The 18,217-nt window shown below is 38.9% G+C and overlaps 1 protein-coding gene across 1 annotated transcript; it reads right to left on the bottom strand.

Moving 5' to 3' along the window:
• Window positions 1-10,266: 10,266 nt before the first annotated feature.
• Window positions 10,267-10,872, bottom strand: LOC108462733 (uncharacterized). Its single transcript, XM_053021285.1, has one exon. It carries the CDS (start codon window positions 10,870-10,872, stop codon window positions 10,267-10,269), a length of 606 nt encoding a protein of 201 aa, XP_052877245.1.
• Between the last annotated feature and the right edge of the window lie 7,345 nt (window positions 10,873-18,217).

The following is an 18,217-nucleotide window of genomic DNA, read 5'->3' as shown; positions in this document are numbered from 1 at the left end:
AGAATAATAACGAATAAATGGACCTATATATATAGGTTGACGAATTTGCAAGAAAACTAGGGATAGCTATATGATTTTTGGAATATATATTATAGAATAAAAATTTGAATCAAATCGCGTGTAAAATGTTTTAGACACAAATTCATTTAAAAATGACAATGTACATAATAATTTAAATAATATATAATATGAAGAAATAATAATTCATGGCAAGGTATTATTCATATGATAGATTTTTTATTTAAAACTTATGTATAAAAATAAATATATGTGAAATTATATTATCATACATACCATTTTACTTAAAAATATTTTAAAGAGATATTAAATATCACACTTGGATAACATAATATGGAGGCACATTTTAAAATAACAATTTTATGAGTACAAAGATAGATTTTTCAAAACAGTATCATATGTACATATAGACATGCAAATTAAACATAAATGAAGAAATATTTTAAATAATTTATGTATATGCATATATTAACAACACTTATTAATAAGGTATTAAAACAACGTAATATATACAAAACAATAATTATTATAAAAGCTAAAAAGAATGATTAGTATAAAATATATATAAAATATTTAAAGAAATAAGACACATGATGCAAAAAAAATCTAAAATAATTATATAAATGTAACAAACAAAATTATTAACATGGATTAATGCATAAACATATTAAATATATTTCAAATTAACCAATTGTACAATTATAAGACCAAATTAATACTGCAATAAAATAGGGAGGATAATTTGCAAATAAAGTAATCATAACATGGACCAATGCTCAAAGCGCATGAATGTATGGGGACTGAATTTGTAAATATCTTGCGCCTACAATGCTGCAAGTAACCGTGGATCAAAGTGAAATAAAGCACAAATTAGTAGGCCAAATTTTAAAACACAAGGTAGGCAAATTGAAGCAAATTGAAGGTCATGCGCAAGGGAAGGATTTGTTGCAAATTCCCCATTTTGAGTGGTAATCTTGATTGGGCTGTCAAATGAGTCACCTCGTGGACCTTACTCCATAAAGTCTGTGCCATTTTATTAAATGGTCATTTAAGACCCTTTTCTTCTATTTCTTTTCCTAAACGCAGCCCCATTTTAGATCAAAAAATTCCAGCCTTCAAAATCAATTTTTTTAGGGTTTCTTCCACTTGACCGCCAAACCACCATGATTTTAGGTGATTACCGATGGCGAGGCGTGCTCAATCTTGCCGTTAAGGGAACTCGACCAGATCTAAAAGGATTCGTAAGTATTTTCCTTCTTTCTTCTTTGTTTGAATGAAGCTTTCAAATCTCATGTTATTTTTTAAGAGAAAAAATAAAAAATAAAAATAAAAATAGATTTGTAAAATGAATAGATTTCCACTATTATATGACCTCTCGCCCTTATACTCGTATGAAAGATTTAAGGCTTTCATCACCTTTAGTTGCATAAAAAAGGAGCGGACAAATAAGAAAATAAAGAGATAAGAAAAACGAAAAAAAGGAAATCACAAAGAGAAAGGCGAGATTTAGATCGAAAATCACCTTCCAATATTGCTTTTTGTATTCTATTGTGTATTTGTTCGTAAAAATATCTCCTTGATACACTAATTTTGAGGCTTTTATAGCGAATAAATTACAATATATTCTTCTATTTCGTTGTCCTGTTACCTCTGTTGTCTCTGCTTTTGTTTGGCTTGTGGCTTTGGTTTTGTTTTCTTTTGCGTGTACGGAACACGGGTGTGCGTTGGCACTTTCGGGTATGGGTTCGTAGATCTGGGCGACGTGAGGCGTCGTTGGCCCTTGGCACGAGGGTATGGGGCGATGGCGAGAAAGTATGGGCGATTGAACTTGGGGGTGAAAGTTTTAGGACTAGTTGGGCTAAGGTTTAGTTTTGGGCTTGGGTATATTGGGTCATTATATTTGTTTATGGGCCCGCAATATTGGTCTCAGATAATGCCCTCTTTGCTCATTGTCGTGTAACGAGAATAGAGCAAAGATTATAAAAGGACCAATTTTGCCCGGGCTCGCCGAGTCATGAGTTCCTGATCCTTGATTTTCTTTAAATGGCCTCTTGACAGCTTCAATCTGCTTTACTGCAACTCAGGAATGCGGTATCTACTATCTTTGGTCTGCTCTCCTGTCAACACAGAGACGCCAAAACTGTTATCTTCAACTTGTTCCCTATAAACACAGGGATGTCAAATCTACTTTTTCGATTTGTTTTCTGACAATACAGAGATGCCAAATCATCTTAGATCTGCTTCAATGAAATCATTTGAAGGTTGGATCTGCTATGTATCTGCCTAATATGGAGAATTTGATCCGACCCTACTGCAACTTCAGAGGTATAGGACTCGTAATTCGTAGCTTTGATCTGTTCCACTGCAACTCCAGAGAAATAAGATCCACTATCTTCAGCCTGCTCCACTACAATTTCAAGGAGATGAGACTCGTGATTTCAACCTGCCCCGCTACAACTTTAGGGAGATAAGGTTTGTTTGGATCTGCTCTACTGCAACTTCAGAGAGAAGATCTGTGATTTTCAATCTACTCCACTGAAACTTCAAGGAGATCTGCTATGGCTTTTAACCGCTCCAACGCCATTTCAGGGAGAAGATATTTGATTTCCAGCCTGTTACCCTACTACTTAGGGGGTTAAGGCCCATCATCTTCGATCTGTTTCTCTACTACTTAGGGGGTCAAGGCTTGTTTTCTCTGATCTGCTCCACTGGAGATGAGATCTGCAATCGTCAGCCTACTCCACTACAACTTTAGGGAGCTAGAGTGATGGCTTAAATCTGCTTCACCGCAACTTTTAGGAAGCCGAGATTCTTCGTCTTTGATTTGCTCTTTGTCAATACAGAGACGCCAAATCTGCTATCTTTGATCTGTTCTCCGCCAATACAGAAATGCCAAATCTGCTAGATTTACCAATGTCGCCATACTGTCTTCTAAAGACATGATGTGTAATATGGGTTTCATGTATCTGTGTATGTCAAATAACTAGGATGTTATGATCGAGATGAATCAAGTGCTCCTAGCTAAACGTGTTATGAATGGATCAAATAACTAGGATGCTATGATTGAAATGAATCAAATGCTCTTAATTAGATGTGTTATGAATGATGTATGAATGAAAATGTCATTTTTTTGAATTTTTTTTTTGCCTAATTTGGTATTACTCGTTGTTCATCAACGTATTATTCTGCCTTTCCTTCGACTGGTACCTTTGGCAGAAAACCCCAAGAATAATCACAATCTGGGCTATTCTTCCTCTAACGTTTCTAACCCTTAAATTTGGGTAATTCAAACCAATTAATCTCGTTTCAGGTTCTTGTATCATTTAGAAGCTTTTCAGAGTAATATGCAAAACTCTTTTGTGAATATTATCAGCCCATTAATCATCATTTCGATGAAAAACACTCGACAAAGGTTGTCGCATTAGACAAAATGGAATTTTATTTGAGAACAAAACTCAAAATGAATAGGGTAATCAAGATAGTAAATTTGCTAAGATACAAAATGAGAACTAACGAATTAATCAAGATAGCACATTCTACCAAAAAATGTAAAGTGAATGAGATAAGAAAAAGTGTCCCAGATATCGTAGTATGAACTTCTCTGCACAAATTTCTCGAAGACCCTTTGAACTCGGTATGCGTTAGAAGATCAAAAGTATTTTGTCGATGCCCCAAGATGTGGCATCCCTCCTTCTTGTCAATTCATAGGAAACAGGACCACTGCATGCCCCCAACTTCGATCAAAATTTGAATCGCCCATTCCTGGGTTTTCAACTCAAAACCCCTTTGGTCTCAAAGCGCCCTTTTACGGGTTTTCGCCTTGGCCTCTCTGTTTTTTTATTTTTTTTTATTTTTTTATTTTTTAGGTAAAATACCTCTTGACCGAATCCGAATTCACGGGATTAGGCAAGCTTTTACCATCCATCTCGGTCAAAATCAGAGCCCCTCCAGAGAAAGCCTTCTTTACCACATAAGGTCCCTCCCAATTCGGCATCCACTTTCCTCTGAAGTCCTTTTGTATGGGAAGGATCTTTTTCAATACGAGGTCTCCTTCATGGAATTCTCTAGGACGAACCTTCTTATTGTAAGCCCGCATCATTCTCTTTTGATACATTTGACCATGATGGATAGCCTTTAGCCTCTTTTCCTCAATCAAGTTCAACTGGTCGTATCGAGACTGGATCCATTCTGCTTCATCTAACTTTAATTCTGAAAGCACACGTAGAGAGGGAATCTCGACCTCAATAGGTAGAACCGCCTCCATTTCATAAACTAAAGAGAATGGTGTTGCCCCGGTAGATGTTTTGACTGACGTCCGATGAGCATCTGAGGGCAAATGGTAATTTCTCGTGCCAATCTTTATAGGTCTCGATCATTTTTCCTATGATTTTCTTTATATTTTTATTGGCGCTTCTCTTGCACCATTCATCTTTGGGCGTCTGGTGACGAGTTATGATGTTTAATCTTGAGCGCTCTGAGACCTCGCTATCGTGCTATTGTTTAAGTTCGATGCATTGTCCGATATGATTCGCTCAGGCATCCCATATCGACATATGATTTCTTTCTTCAAGAACTTACTGACTGCCGACTTTGTGACGTTGGCGTAAGAAGTGGCCTCTACCCATTTGGTGAAGTAATCTATAACCACAAAGATGAAACGATGTCCATTAGATGCCTTTGGTGAGATTGGCCCAATGACATCCATGCCCCACATGGAGAAAGGCCATGGAGAAGTCATGACGTGAAGGGGTGAAGGAGGTACATGAATTTTATCTCCATAGATTTGGCATTTATGGCATTTCTTGGCATAGTTGATGCAATCTCTTTCCATGGTGGACCAATAATATCTGAACCTCATAATCTGTCTAGCCATGGTGAAACCATTAGCATGTGTTCCGCAGACACCCTCATGAACCTCTTCCAGGATTTGCTTAGCCTCGATAGCGTCTACATATCTTAAGAGTACCTGATCCTTCCTTCTCTTGTATAGGATTTCTCCATCCAAGACATAGTCACTGGCCAACCTTCTTAATGTCCTCTTGTCATTCTCAGTCACTTGGTCTGGGTATTCACGACTCTTCACATATCGTAAAATATCCTGATACCAAGGATGGTCATCTTTCTCTTCTTCTTCTTCGATGTTGCAGCAATGAGCCGGAGCCTCATAAATGCTCATTTGGATAGGCTTCATATCCTCTTGCTTGTTCACTTTGATCATAGAAGCTAAAGTTGCCAAGGCATCAGCCATCTGGTTTTCGTCTCGTGGGAGATAGCAGAAAGTGATATCGTCAAACTCCTCGATTAACTCAAGAACCAGTCTTCGATAACTGATCAGCTTGGGATCTCTTGTCTCCCATTCACCTTTAAGCTGATAAATCACTAGTGCAGAATCTCCGTATACCTCTAATACTTTTATTTTGCGTTCTATGGCTGCACGGATGCCCATGATGCATGCCTCGTATTCCGCCATGTTGTTTGTGCAGTCAAAATCTAATTTACTAGCGAAAGGATAATGATCTCCGTTTAGGGATACCAAGACTGCCCCGATTCCATTACCTACAGCATTTGAAGCTCCGTCAAAATTCAGCTTCCAAGGGTGGCTTTCTTGAGAGTCTTCTTCTGTGGTTGCAACATACATTAGATCTTCATTCAGGAAATCAAAGCTCAATGGCTTATAATCTTCTAGAGCTCTACTGGCCAGAAAGTCTGCTATTGCACTCCCCTTTATAGCCTTTTGATTCACGTAGACTATGTCGAACTCAGAAAGTAAAATTTGCCAACGAGCCATTCTTCTGTTCAAAGCGTTTGATTCCATCATGTATTTCAAAGGGTCCAGTTTTGAGATGAGCCAAGTTGTGTGATACAACATGTATTGCCTTAGTCTTCGGGTTGTCCAAATCAAAGCACAACACAACTTCTCGATCGGCGAATATCTCGTTTCACATTCAGTAAATTTCTTGCTGAGATAGTATATTGCTCTTTCTTTTCTTCCGGTCTCGTCATGTTGGCCTATACGCATCCCATGGAATTCTCGAACACCGTCAAGTACAATATCGGTGGTTTATCCGGACAATGTGGCATCGATCTTTGGGGCATTGGATAGGTAATGCTTGACCTTGTCAAAAGTTCTCGGCACTCCTCATCCCAAACACCGGATTATGCTTCCTAAGGAGACGAAATATCGGATCACATTTTTCATCGGTTGTGAGATGAACCGAAGCGATGTAATTCACCTTCCTAGGAAACCTCGAACTTCTTTTTGAGTACGTGGTGGAGGTAATTCTTGTATAGCCTCGACTTTATCCGGGTCGATCTCAATTCCTTTTCATCGACCACAAATCCCAACAGCTTTTCTGACCGGGCTCAAAGGTACACTTTTGGGTTGAGTTTTAGTTGGAACTTCCTTAACCTTAAGAATAGTTTCCTCAGGACCTGCACATGCTCATTTTCTATTCTGGATTTTGCAATCATGTCATCGACGTAAACTTTGATCTCCTTGTGCATCATATCATGGAATAAAGTTACCATGCCTCTCTGATATGTTGCTCCCGCGTTTTTTAGCCCGAATGGCATAACTTTATAACAAAATGTTCCCCACATGGTTACTGAATGTGGTCTTTTCCATGTCTTCCGGATGCATCTTTATCTGGTTGTATCTCGAAAGCCGTCCATGAAAGAGAAAAGTGAGTAACCCGCCGTGTTATCCACTAATGTATCAATGTGAGGCAATGGAAAGTTATCTTTTGGTGGCTTTGTTTAGATCCAGATAATCTACGCACATCCGTACTTTTCCATCTTTCTTAGGAACTGGGACTATATTGGCCACCCATTCTGAGTACTTGACCACTTGTAAGAAACCGGCGTCGAATCGCTTCTTGACCTCTTCTTTTATTTTCAACAAAACATCGGGTCTCATCCTTGAAGTTTACATTGAACGGCTTGCACTCTTCCTTTATAGGAGTCGATGTACCACGATATCGGTATTCAATCCGGCATGTCTTTATATGACCAGGCGAAGACATCCTTAAATTCCGGAGTAACTCGATGAGGTCTCGCTTTGTTTCGCAGATACTAGCTCCAATTTTCACCTCTTTTCCTTCTCCTAAGCTCACAATTTCCATCGACTCTTTGTGAGGTAAGATTTGTTTCTCCTCTTGTTCTACCATTCTTAACAAATCGGAGATAGGCCACAATTTTGGTCATCTTCAAAATCCTCCGTGTCCTCTATACACAAGTCTTGTTCGAAAGGAATCTACGAGTCATTGGCAATATCGCTCATATTATTGATATCCGGGGACTGTTATGGATGAAGAAAGAAATCCAAAGAACAATGAATCTAAGAATATTTTATTTGTATGGTATGATTATGAATGAATTGGAAAGAATAAAAGAATATTCACTCAAGATGATACGCAAAATGCATTTTCATCGAAATAACGATATTTGGACATATGCCTATTTCATAAAAGGATTCTTCGCCCCTAGGCTTAGAGCAATAAGCTTGTTTTGAACATTACTCGAGTTAACCCTAAAAGTTACAGGATCTCCTCCATTGTCCAATTGTTCAAAACGCTTCCGAGGATGTAAGGCGAATTCCACTAAATTTTCTTGATTTTCCTTCAGATATGGCGTTAATGCTCAAACTGTCCAATATTTCTTCGGCGGGCTCTTTCCTTGTCGATCTTCCTTTAGAGTGAATAGTCCCTCCTGAGACGAATGTTTTGGATAAATGAGGGAAGGTTATCTGCTCCCACTTGACCTCCTCACCGCACAAACGCGCTCTCCTCATCTCTTGCCTTTTCTCCAGCTCTTTCTTCTTTTGCTTCACATCTGGCTTGAATCCTAAGCCAAAGCGGTCTCGTTTTTCCTTCAATATTGGTACCTCGATCCTTCATTGGAGGCATCTTCCAAGTCCTTTCCCTGGCAAAGCTCCTTTGCCAACAGTTAATCGTAGGCCCATCCTTGTGGTTTTGGATATTCTAGGTGTTGGGATCTTGTTTCCTTCAACGATGAATGTAGCATTGACAAATTCTAGTGATCGAAAAGAACACTCTATCGCCTCATCATCTGTACCTACGTACGGTGCATCACTAGTGAGAGATGCAATGATATCTTCCTCCGCGTTTATCGTTACCAACTTACCCAAAGTTACCAACTTCAACTTTTGGTGTAGGGACGACGGCACTGCCCCCGCCGAGTGAATCCACGGTCTTCCCAACAGACAATTGTATGATGGCTTGATGTCCATTACCAAGAAGTCTACCTCGTATGTATTTGGGCCAATCAAGAGAGGTATCTCGATCCTTCCCATCACTTTTCTTTCCGTACCGTCGAATGCTCTTACGACGTTTTGACATGTCTTCATGTGAGAGTTATCCACTGGCAACCTATTTAACGTGGACAAGGGCATGACATTCAATACCGATCCATTATCAATCAATACCCCCGGCAATGTGTATTCTTTGCAGCGAGTGGTAATGTGTAAGGCCTTTGTAGATCCCATGCCTCCCGATGGTATTTCATCATCATTAAAGAAAATAAAATTATCCGCGCTGGTGTTATTGACTAGGTGATCGAGTTTGTTGACAGAGATGTCATCCGCAACATATGTTTCATTTAAAACCTTCATCAATACACTTCGGTGAGTATCTGAACTCAAGAGCAAGGCTAGTACGGATATACGAGCTGGCTGTTTGTGCAATTGCTCCACAACAGCCATACTATTGTGTTTTAAAATTTTAAGAATTCCTTAGCCTCTTTTTTCGATTCTGAGCTCATTGACGGGTGATTCAGGTCTGGTCGTCTTTTCCTTCTCTTGTTCAATGACCACGGATTTTCCTTTAGCTGATTCTGCCTTTGTGTTCGGAGTATAACGCCTTCCGCTGCGTGTATAGAAACCCTCGTCTTGACCTTTCTCAAAAGCGACAACTGGATTCTCCCCTCCCGGGATCGTTACATTGTAGTCGTAATTCCAAGGAACCCTTTTGCTATCCTTATAAGGGAAAGCAATGGGCTTTTAAATTATGACCTATGGCGCAATTGGTACTCCGACTTCACTGACTCTTGGTCGGGATATAATTACGACCGGGTGATTGACCCCTCGGACATTGTTGGTTGGCCCTTGCTCTGACGTGCACACATCTTCTCCCTCGAGGCCCTCAGTATACTCAAAGAATTCAATCTCTTTATTTTCCATTAATATCTGTACCATTGCCCTGAATTCATTGCACTCCTGGATCTCATGACCCTCTTTATTGTGATATTCGCAGTAGTATTTTGCTCCTTCGGGCTTCTCCCCTAAACCTTGTGTAAGTAAACATTCTTCTACCATTTTCTTCCAAACCCACTTCAATGGAGTCTTTACCTCTGATATATCTATCTTGGTTCTCCTCCCTTCATTTTCGACTATTGCGTTTACCCCTTTATCTGAATGACTGGGTAACGGATTTCCCGCCACATTAGGTCCTGTGGGATCATCGAACTTCACAATGCCCATCTTTATGAACCTTTCGACCAATTTCTTGAAGGCCGTGCAGTTTTCAATTGTGTGTCCCGAGATTCCTGCATGGTATTCGCATTGAGTGTTTGCGTCATACCACTTAGGGAATGGAGGTTGCATGGGTTTTAGGTAAAATGAGGACACTACATGTGCGTCGAACAGGTTCTTGTAAAGCTCCTTATACGTCATTGGAATTGGCGTAAATTGAACTCTTTCTGTGTTAGGCCTTGGGTTGGAATCTTGACTTGCGGAGCCCTGATGGCTAGTAGTCACTGCCCTCAGCTGGTTTACTGTGACCGGCTTGGAATAACCCTTATAATATGCGCTCGCATTGTTCACCTCGTTTTCTTTCCTTCTTGGAGCCGTTCTCTTGACATTTTCCCCTACTTCAATCTTCCCACATCTTACCGTGTTTTCTATCATCTCCCTGGACATTACTCCGTCCGAGAAGCTTTTAGTAGCACTTCCTAACATGTGGTTAATGAATGGGGCCTTTAGAGTGTTAATAAATAGCATGGTCGTTTCCTTCTCCAAGAGGGGTGGTGGACTTGCATCGCTATTTCCTCCACCGTTGTGCATATTGTCCGAAGGTTTCACTCGGCTTCTTTTCCATGTTTTGTAGGGTGATTACATCAGGGTGCTATGTTAAATCACGTGACCGTATTGTTTTATGAAAGCTTGAGCCAAGTCCTTCCATGAACCAATTTGGGCACTACCGAAATGGTTATACCACTTGGCAGCAGATCCGATCAAAGCGTCACGAAACAGTGGATCAACAGCTGATCATTGTTAATATACCCTTTCATCCTTCGACAGAACATCGTAATATGAGCTTCAGGGCAGCTCGTCCCGTTATACTTTTCAAACTCCGGAGTTTTAAATTTTGGTGGGAGCACCAGATCTGGGACCAAGCTTAAGTCCTTGGCGTCGATCCCGCCACAGTAATCAGTAGCTTCCATTGCTTTGAATTTTTCCTCAAGCCATTTGCACCGATTATTGAGTTGTTTTGCCATATCTATTTTTCCTTTCTCCATTTCTGCCATGTCATCAAGGTCTGGGACAAATGGATTAGCTGGATTATCCCCCGGATTAGAGCCTGATCCTATAGGAATGTTTATTGGTGTCGAGGCATTGGCCTGGTATTGCTGGGGCATGATCGTGACAGATGGTTTCGGTAAATTAATCTCGGGCTTTATCGGTACATGCGTCGGAGTGAAGCCAGGGGGGTATTGAGGATCCTCGTTAGTTTCTTCAACTTTATCCATAGGGCCCTTTCCCTTATCCGCTCCTTTCAACAACAGCTGGGATAGCTGACTCATCATTTCCCTCTGGGACTCCATCATTTGCTCTTTCATCTCTCACTGAATCTTGGCTAGTTGCTCTTGCATCTGAGACTGCATTTGTTCTTGTATTTCTTTTTGCATCTGCTCCAATTTCTCAAGTCTCTTATCCATTGATTTTTTCCTTGTACCGTAGGGGTGTGTGGTTGGTTGGTTTTCGTTGGTTTCCAGGTGACTGAAATAATTTTTAATTAATTAATTAGAAAACTCTTATGGCCTTTAATGCATAATGATATGATACAAATGCAAATGCATGAATGTAAAGGAGGCATCAATTTTTTGATTCAATTGCCCTTAGAAAATTTTACTTGAAAATAAAATCTTTTACATAAAGTCGAGTTACAAATAAAATCTCGCTCTAGGGCTCAAAGTCCTAATTTTTCTAAGCAATGAGGCCAGCTCTTATCCGCGCTCCGATACTAACTCATATTTCATGCTTAGTGTGTCCGCCTGGACAGCTAAAGTTTGCAAGTAGTCCGCTACTTCCCGAATCTGAGTTATGGCCTCCCCCATAAGGTAATCTCTGTTTCTAACTTGGTCTTGCGCATGGTGAAGCTGCTCCTTCCAACGATCCTCGTTTGCCTCGAAAAATTGGATCCTCATCTCATAGTTTTGCAGCGACGCCTCTAACTCTTCAATTTTTCCTTTCATTCCTTCTATCTTGCTCAAGCTTGCCTTCAATTCCATCGCGGTGTTGCGGTTTCGGTATTGACGCAGAGACTTCTCGACTTCTGACACTCTAGCCCTTAATTCCCCTCGCTCATTTCTGCTTTCCGACAGACTTTTCTCCAAATCTTCGTTTCGTGCCTGAGCTTCTCGGAATTTCCTTTCCTACCGGTCGGTATTAGCCTTTTCTTCTCGAATTTCATGGCGCCATTGTTCGGAAGTCTTACCTAAGCCCGCAGTCCTCATAGATAGGCATAACTTCTTGTAATCCATTTTCAAACTGTCTAGATCTTCTTCAGCCTTAGTTTTTCCTTTTTTCCACTTCTCAGCCTCTGACTTCTGGACATCAGCCTCTAACCTTAGGTGCATCTTCTCTTCCTCCAATTGTTCGATCTTCTTCCCAAGCTCCAAACTTTTCTTCTCGAAATCTTGTCTTATAATCTCTAATTCTGATGGGGCGATTTGTAATTGTTCTCTGACAGGTCGAGCACTCTCCAAGCTTGGCCTAGGAATATTATCATTAATCCTCTTCTTAAACCACTCGCTTTACTCGGATGTTACCATAGAACCGACGGCCAACCTTTTCATCCAACAAGTTTGTTTCCAAGCATCTGATAATTCCCTAACTCTCTTCTTATAGTGAACACCTTTAAATGAGAATTCATTCTGAGCAAGTCCGTAGGTCGTGGGTACAAACTGCCTCGACTTGTATTGCCTCAAAGCTATCAACGGAGTATACCCAGTAGCTCCCCAGATTCCTAACAATGGCACCCAATCAAAGTTACCACATCGGTACATGATCTCGTCGGGGACCATCCAATAAGCTCTCCATTCAATATCCCCCTCCTTGAGGTTTTGAAGAATATCCATCCATTTCTCCTCCGAGATATCCTCTCTCCTCTGTATGGCTGCTTCTTCCTTCAAAGGGGAATAACCTTCGGAAAAGACTCGGTAAGAAACCTTGTCTACCTTCCAAAAGTGCCCATGAAACCATACCATCAATAGTTGAGCACATCCAATGAATCGCCCCTCGCCCGTCTTCCGACATAAGCTCAAAGATCTGAAAGTTTCTGCCAATATCGCCGGTAGGAGTGATTCCCTTCTCAAGGCGATCAAACAAGTCAATGACCGCCTCATCCACGTGCCTCAAAGCCTTAGGAAAGATCACTAATCCGTAGATGCTTAAGGCAAATATATCGACCCTCTTTCTTTAAATGCGGATGAGTCAAGATCAAATCTTGCAAATTCTCCCAAGGGACACATTTGCTATCTCCTTTTCTTGAATCCGAAGCGGTGACCCAAGGCTCGCTCATCCCGAAAATGCTCATCGGTTTCTTCACGAAAGCGACTACTAAAACCCGGGCATAAGTCTTGGGACCGAATTTTGGACACTTAAACAGTAGTGTATTCCTCTATAGTAGGTACCAAATCCACTTCTCCAAAGGTGAAACACTTGTATGCAGAATTCCAAAATTGCACCAAGGCCCGGAACAAATGCTTATCCACTCTAATGTCTAGCAGATAGGATATATCACCATAACTTTGGTAAAACAACTGCTTGATCCTTTCATCCCAACTAGCCCAAATGTCTCTCAACTCTTGCAGCTCATTCTGTACTACATTGACGCGAGTGAATCCCATAGCTCCGATACATGCCCTTCTGCTAAGCTATCCCCTCTCTCAGATTGTAGCTTTTCCGACCAAGCACGAACGGCCGCATTATCCTCAACTTTACTAAGAAATTCATTCTCCATGTCAAATTTTCTAACTTAGTAATTGAATGTAGATTAACGCCTCCTTTAGTATATAATGTCATGCAAAAAAGACAATCAGAACAAAACATTGGTTAGTATCAGATAATAGCGATAGCATGCAAGTACACAAACGGTGATTATAACGCATATATAAGTAAGTACTAAGGCTTGACGCGGCTCCACCTAAGGATCGCTCCTACGGTTCACTATATGTGGTTTAGATCTAGGAAAAGAGGTACCCAAACCAGCAGATTCCTCGATCCTCACCCATTATAGGCTCATATAGATCGAGTTCGGTTCGGGGGGATACATTTCCCTATGACCATGCGGAGATGAAAATCTTACGAAATCATAGGTACGGATGTACCCCGGAAGCAATCCACTAGCCCATGCGGAGGTGAAAACCTCACGAAAGCGTAGTTTCTTACTCCCACTTAGAAAGTGTGACTGCAGTGGTCGTGCAATGAAATGCAGTACGATTATACAAGACCCGCACCAAAACAATCATACAATCGAATGCAATCGGAAGATGCATGATTCTTAAAATACATTTTCGGTTTTTGACAAAAGGACAATAAATAATCGATTTTCATGGCTCGACTCTCAAGTCCCCAGTGGAGTCGCCAAGCTGTCGAAACCATCCTTTGATTTTAAAAAAATTTAAATTTAATAAAAAGGGGAATCGACTTTGGAAAAACAAATACGTGGAGCCGCCACCGATCTTTTGTTTTTGGTGTGATCGGACCACCTAAGAATGAGGTTATTTTAGTAAAACATTTTTAGTTTACTAAAACAAATATTTTGGTCTACGAATTTTTGAGAAAAGATTAAAGTCGATTACGCATGAGGAAGGATTAGCACCCTCATTACGCCCAAGATTGGTACCAAATCGATTTAATCGTCCTTGTGTCTAAATTAAAAGTTTGTGAAATGTGGTTCATTTTATAACGTTTGAGTAATCCGAGTTGGTTGCCAAACTTTCTTGTTTCGACGTCTGAAAGTATATAATTTGAGAATTACAGAAGGATGCTCAACTATTTAGTCCAACGAAAAAAATCGAAACCCAACACAGTAGGGTATGATTTCTCGGATTTCCAAATATTGACCATTGCCTTACTTTATAAAATACGTGTGAAAATTCTGAGGAGATATTCAATTATTTTGGACAAATGAAAAAGCGCAACCCAGCATGATAGGGCTCGATTTCTCAAATTGCCAAACATTGAACATCGTCTTTGTTTTTAAGCAATTTTTAAACATGAATGAGAAAGTAGAGGAATGTTCGATCATTTTGAGCAAACCACAAACCACAACCTAGCACGATAAGGCATGATTCTCGAATTGTCAAACGTCGAATATTGTCTTCGTTTTAAATATTTTAGAAGATATAAATGGAATTTTGAAGGAAGCCCGATTATTTTGAGCAAGCGCAAAATTGCAACCCAACACGTTAGGGCACGATTCGAGAATTGCCAAACATCGAACCTCGTCTTCGTTTTGAAGAATTTTGAATGAGTACTTAAAACATGTTAATTCAATTTGAAGTAAAATGCATTAATCATAAAAATTTGGGTTTTATAAAACCACATTTCAAAAATCAAGGAAACGATGATATGGGGTAAAAGGCACGTAGGATGGTACGAGATACAATCAATTAAAAAATTAATAATTAAATACAGCTAACCTAAAAATGTAACCCGATTATAATAATGCATGGAGAATAATTGACATAATAATACAATGACAAAAATAATAATAAAACAATCACACAAGCAAAACAATACATACAATAATATGCCACAATAATGTACATAGCATGATATAGAATGACCAATGCAAGATATGAAGATAACATAGCAATTAGAAGCCAATGTGCTATAAAACGGTCTTAGAATAATAACGAATAAATGGACCTATATATATAGGTTGACGAATTTGCAAGAAAACTAGGGATAGCTATATGATTTTTGGAATATATATTATAGAATAAAAATTTGAATCAAATCGCGTGTAAAATGTTTTAGACACAAATTCATTTAAAAAATGACAATGTACATAATAATTTAAATAATATATAATATGAAGAAATAATAATTCATGGCAAGGTATTATTCATATGATAGATTTTTTATTTAAAACTTATGTATAAAAATAAATATATGTGAAATTATATTATCATACATACCATTTTACTTAAAAATATTTTAAAGAGATATTAAATATCACACTTGGATAACATAATATGGAGGCACATTTTAAAATAACAATTTTATAAGTACAAAGATAGATTTTTCAAAACAAGATCATATGTACATATAGACATGCAAATTAAACATAAATGAAGAAATATTTTAAATAATTTATGTATATGCATATATTAACAACACTTATTAATAAGGTATTAAAACAACGTAATATATACAAAACAATAATTATTATAAAAGCTAAAAAGAATGATTAGTATAAAATATATATAAAATATTTAAAGAAATAAGACAATGCAAAAAAAAATCTAAAAATAATTATATAAATGTAACAAACAAAATTATTAACATGTATTAATGCATAAACATATTAAATATATTTCAAATTAACCAATTGTACAATTATAAGACCAAATTAATCTTGCAATAAAATAGGAGGATAATTTGCAAATAAAGTAATCTTAACATGGACCAATGCTCAAAGCGCATGAATGTATGGGGACTGAATTTGTAAATATCTCGCCTACAATGCTGCAAGTAACCGTGGATCAAAGTGAAATAAAGCACAAATTAGTAGGCCAAATTTTAAAACACAAGGTAGGCAAATTGAAGCAAATTGAAGGTCATGCGCAAGGGAAGGATTTGTTGCATAAATTCCCCATTTTGAGTGGTAATGCAGATTGGGCTGTCAAATGAGTCACCTCGTGGACCTTACTCCATAAAGTCATGCCATTTTATTAAATGGTCATTTAAGACCCCTTTTCTTCTATTTCTTTTCCCCAAACGCAGCCCCCATTTTAGATCAAAAAAATTCCAGCCTTCAAAATCAATTTTTTTTTAGGGTTTCTTCCACTTGACTACCAAACCACCATGATTTTAGGTGATTACCAGTAAGCGAGACGTGCTCAATCTTGCCGTTAAGGGAACTCGACCAGATCTAAAAGGATTCGGTAAGTATTTTCCCTTCTTTCTTCTTTGTTTGAATGAAGCTTTCAAATCTCATGTTATTTTTTTTAAGAGAAAAAAAAATAAAAAAATAAAAATAAAAATAGATTTGTAAAATGAATAGATTTACACTATTATATGACCTCTCGCCCTTATACTCGTATGAAAGATTTAGGGCTTTCATCACCTTTAGTTGCATAAAAAAGGAGCGGACAAATTAGAAAATAAAGAGATAAGAAAAAGCGAAAAAAAGGAAATCACAAAGAGAAAGGCGGAGATTTAGATCGAGAAATCACCTTCCAATATTGCTTTTTGTATTCTATTGTGTATTTGTTCGTAAAAATATCTACTTGCGATACACTAATTTTGAGGCTTTTATAGCGAATAAATTACAATATATTCTTCTATTTCGTTGTCCTGTTGCCTCTGTTGTCTCTGCTTTTGTTTGGCTTGTGGCTTTGGTTTTGTTTTCTTTTGCGTGCTGAACACGGGTGTGCGTTGGCACTTTCGGGTATAGGTTCGTAGACTGGAGCGACGTGAGGCCGTCGTTGGCCCTTGCACGAGGGTATGAGGCGATGGCGAGCAGTATGGGCGATTGAACTTGGGGGTGAGAAGTTTTAGGACTAGTTGGGCTAAGGTTTAGTTTTGGGCTTGGGTATATTGGAACATTATATTTGTTTATGGGCCCGGCAATATTGGGTGCTGTCAGTTTTAATTACAAATGATGGGTTGCTATCAATTGGCAATGAGTCACATGAATGAGCCAATTTCGGATGGATTAATGTAACATGGGAACCCATGACACTAAAGAGGAAATAACATTTTTGTATGAAACCAATGATATGAGGTTTCCATACAACTAACTTCATCAAGATCTTTTACAAGTGTATAATCATGTTTTACTTTGAATTTGGTATCTATTAAGAAGAAAAAGTAGAAAGAGGTGACTAAAGGCTTGGAAAATAGCCTATTAAGGTCTACATGGTTAGACACACGGGCGTGTGTCTAGGCCGTGTGTGACACACGGCCTATCCCCATGGGCATGTGGTATGGCCGTGTGTCCCCTGCACTTAAAACTTTAAGTCAAATTAGCACACGGATAGGACACACGGGCGTGTGTCTTGGCCGTGTTAATTTAACAGAATGCTCAAGTTTTGGTCACGAGGTGAGCCCACGGGTGTGTGTCTTGGTCATGCCTAAAATTCAGTGTTGCCCACGGGTTAGAGGCATGGACGTGCCTTAGGCCACACGGACGTGGGTGACCATACGGCCCATTATACACAGGCGTGTGACACTTCTAAGTAAGGAAATTTTCTAAAGTTATTAAATGTTCCCAGTCCTATCTCGAACTATCTTTATGTATATTTAGGGCCTTGAATGCCAATTTAAGGGACAAGATGTGAATGCCTGAAAGTTTCAATTCTGATCTAAACCTGGTAAGTCGATTCAGTATGTTTTAAATGTAAAGTTCTGGTAATACCTCAAACCCTATCCTGATAACGGATACGGGTGAGGGGTGTTACAGATGTAATGAATCGATTGACAGTCTTGGTGAGTTTCAATTTTCCCACGTATTCTTGATTTCTTCTATTATGTGTGATGGAAAATCATCAATCTCCATGTCAGCTATCTTTTTTAATAGTTGAACGGATTCTTTATTTCTATCATCCTGAGTGTATCCTGACTCCAGTATCATATGCTAATATTTTTCTTCCATCAGCTCAGAGGCTATAAGTTTTTTGCTGAAGTAAATATTGGGCTTTGGTTATTAAATCTATTCCTGCTTGGATC

The sequence above is a fragment of the Gossypium arboreum genome, chromosome 11, assembly GCF_025698485.1.
Source record: "Gossypium arboreum isolate Shixiya-1 chromosome 11, ASM2569848v2, whole genome shotgun sequence".
Classification (NCBI taxonomy): Eukaryota; Viridiplantae; Streptophyta; class Magnoliopsida; order Malvales; family Malvaceae; genus Gossypium; species Gossypium arboreum.
This window is presented reverse-complemented; position numbering and strand designations above follow the sequence as displayed.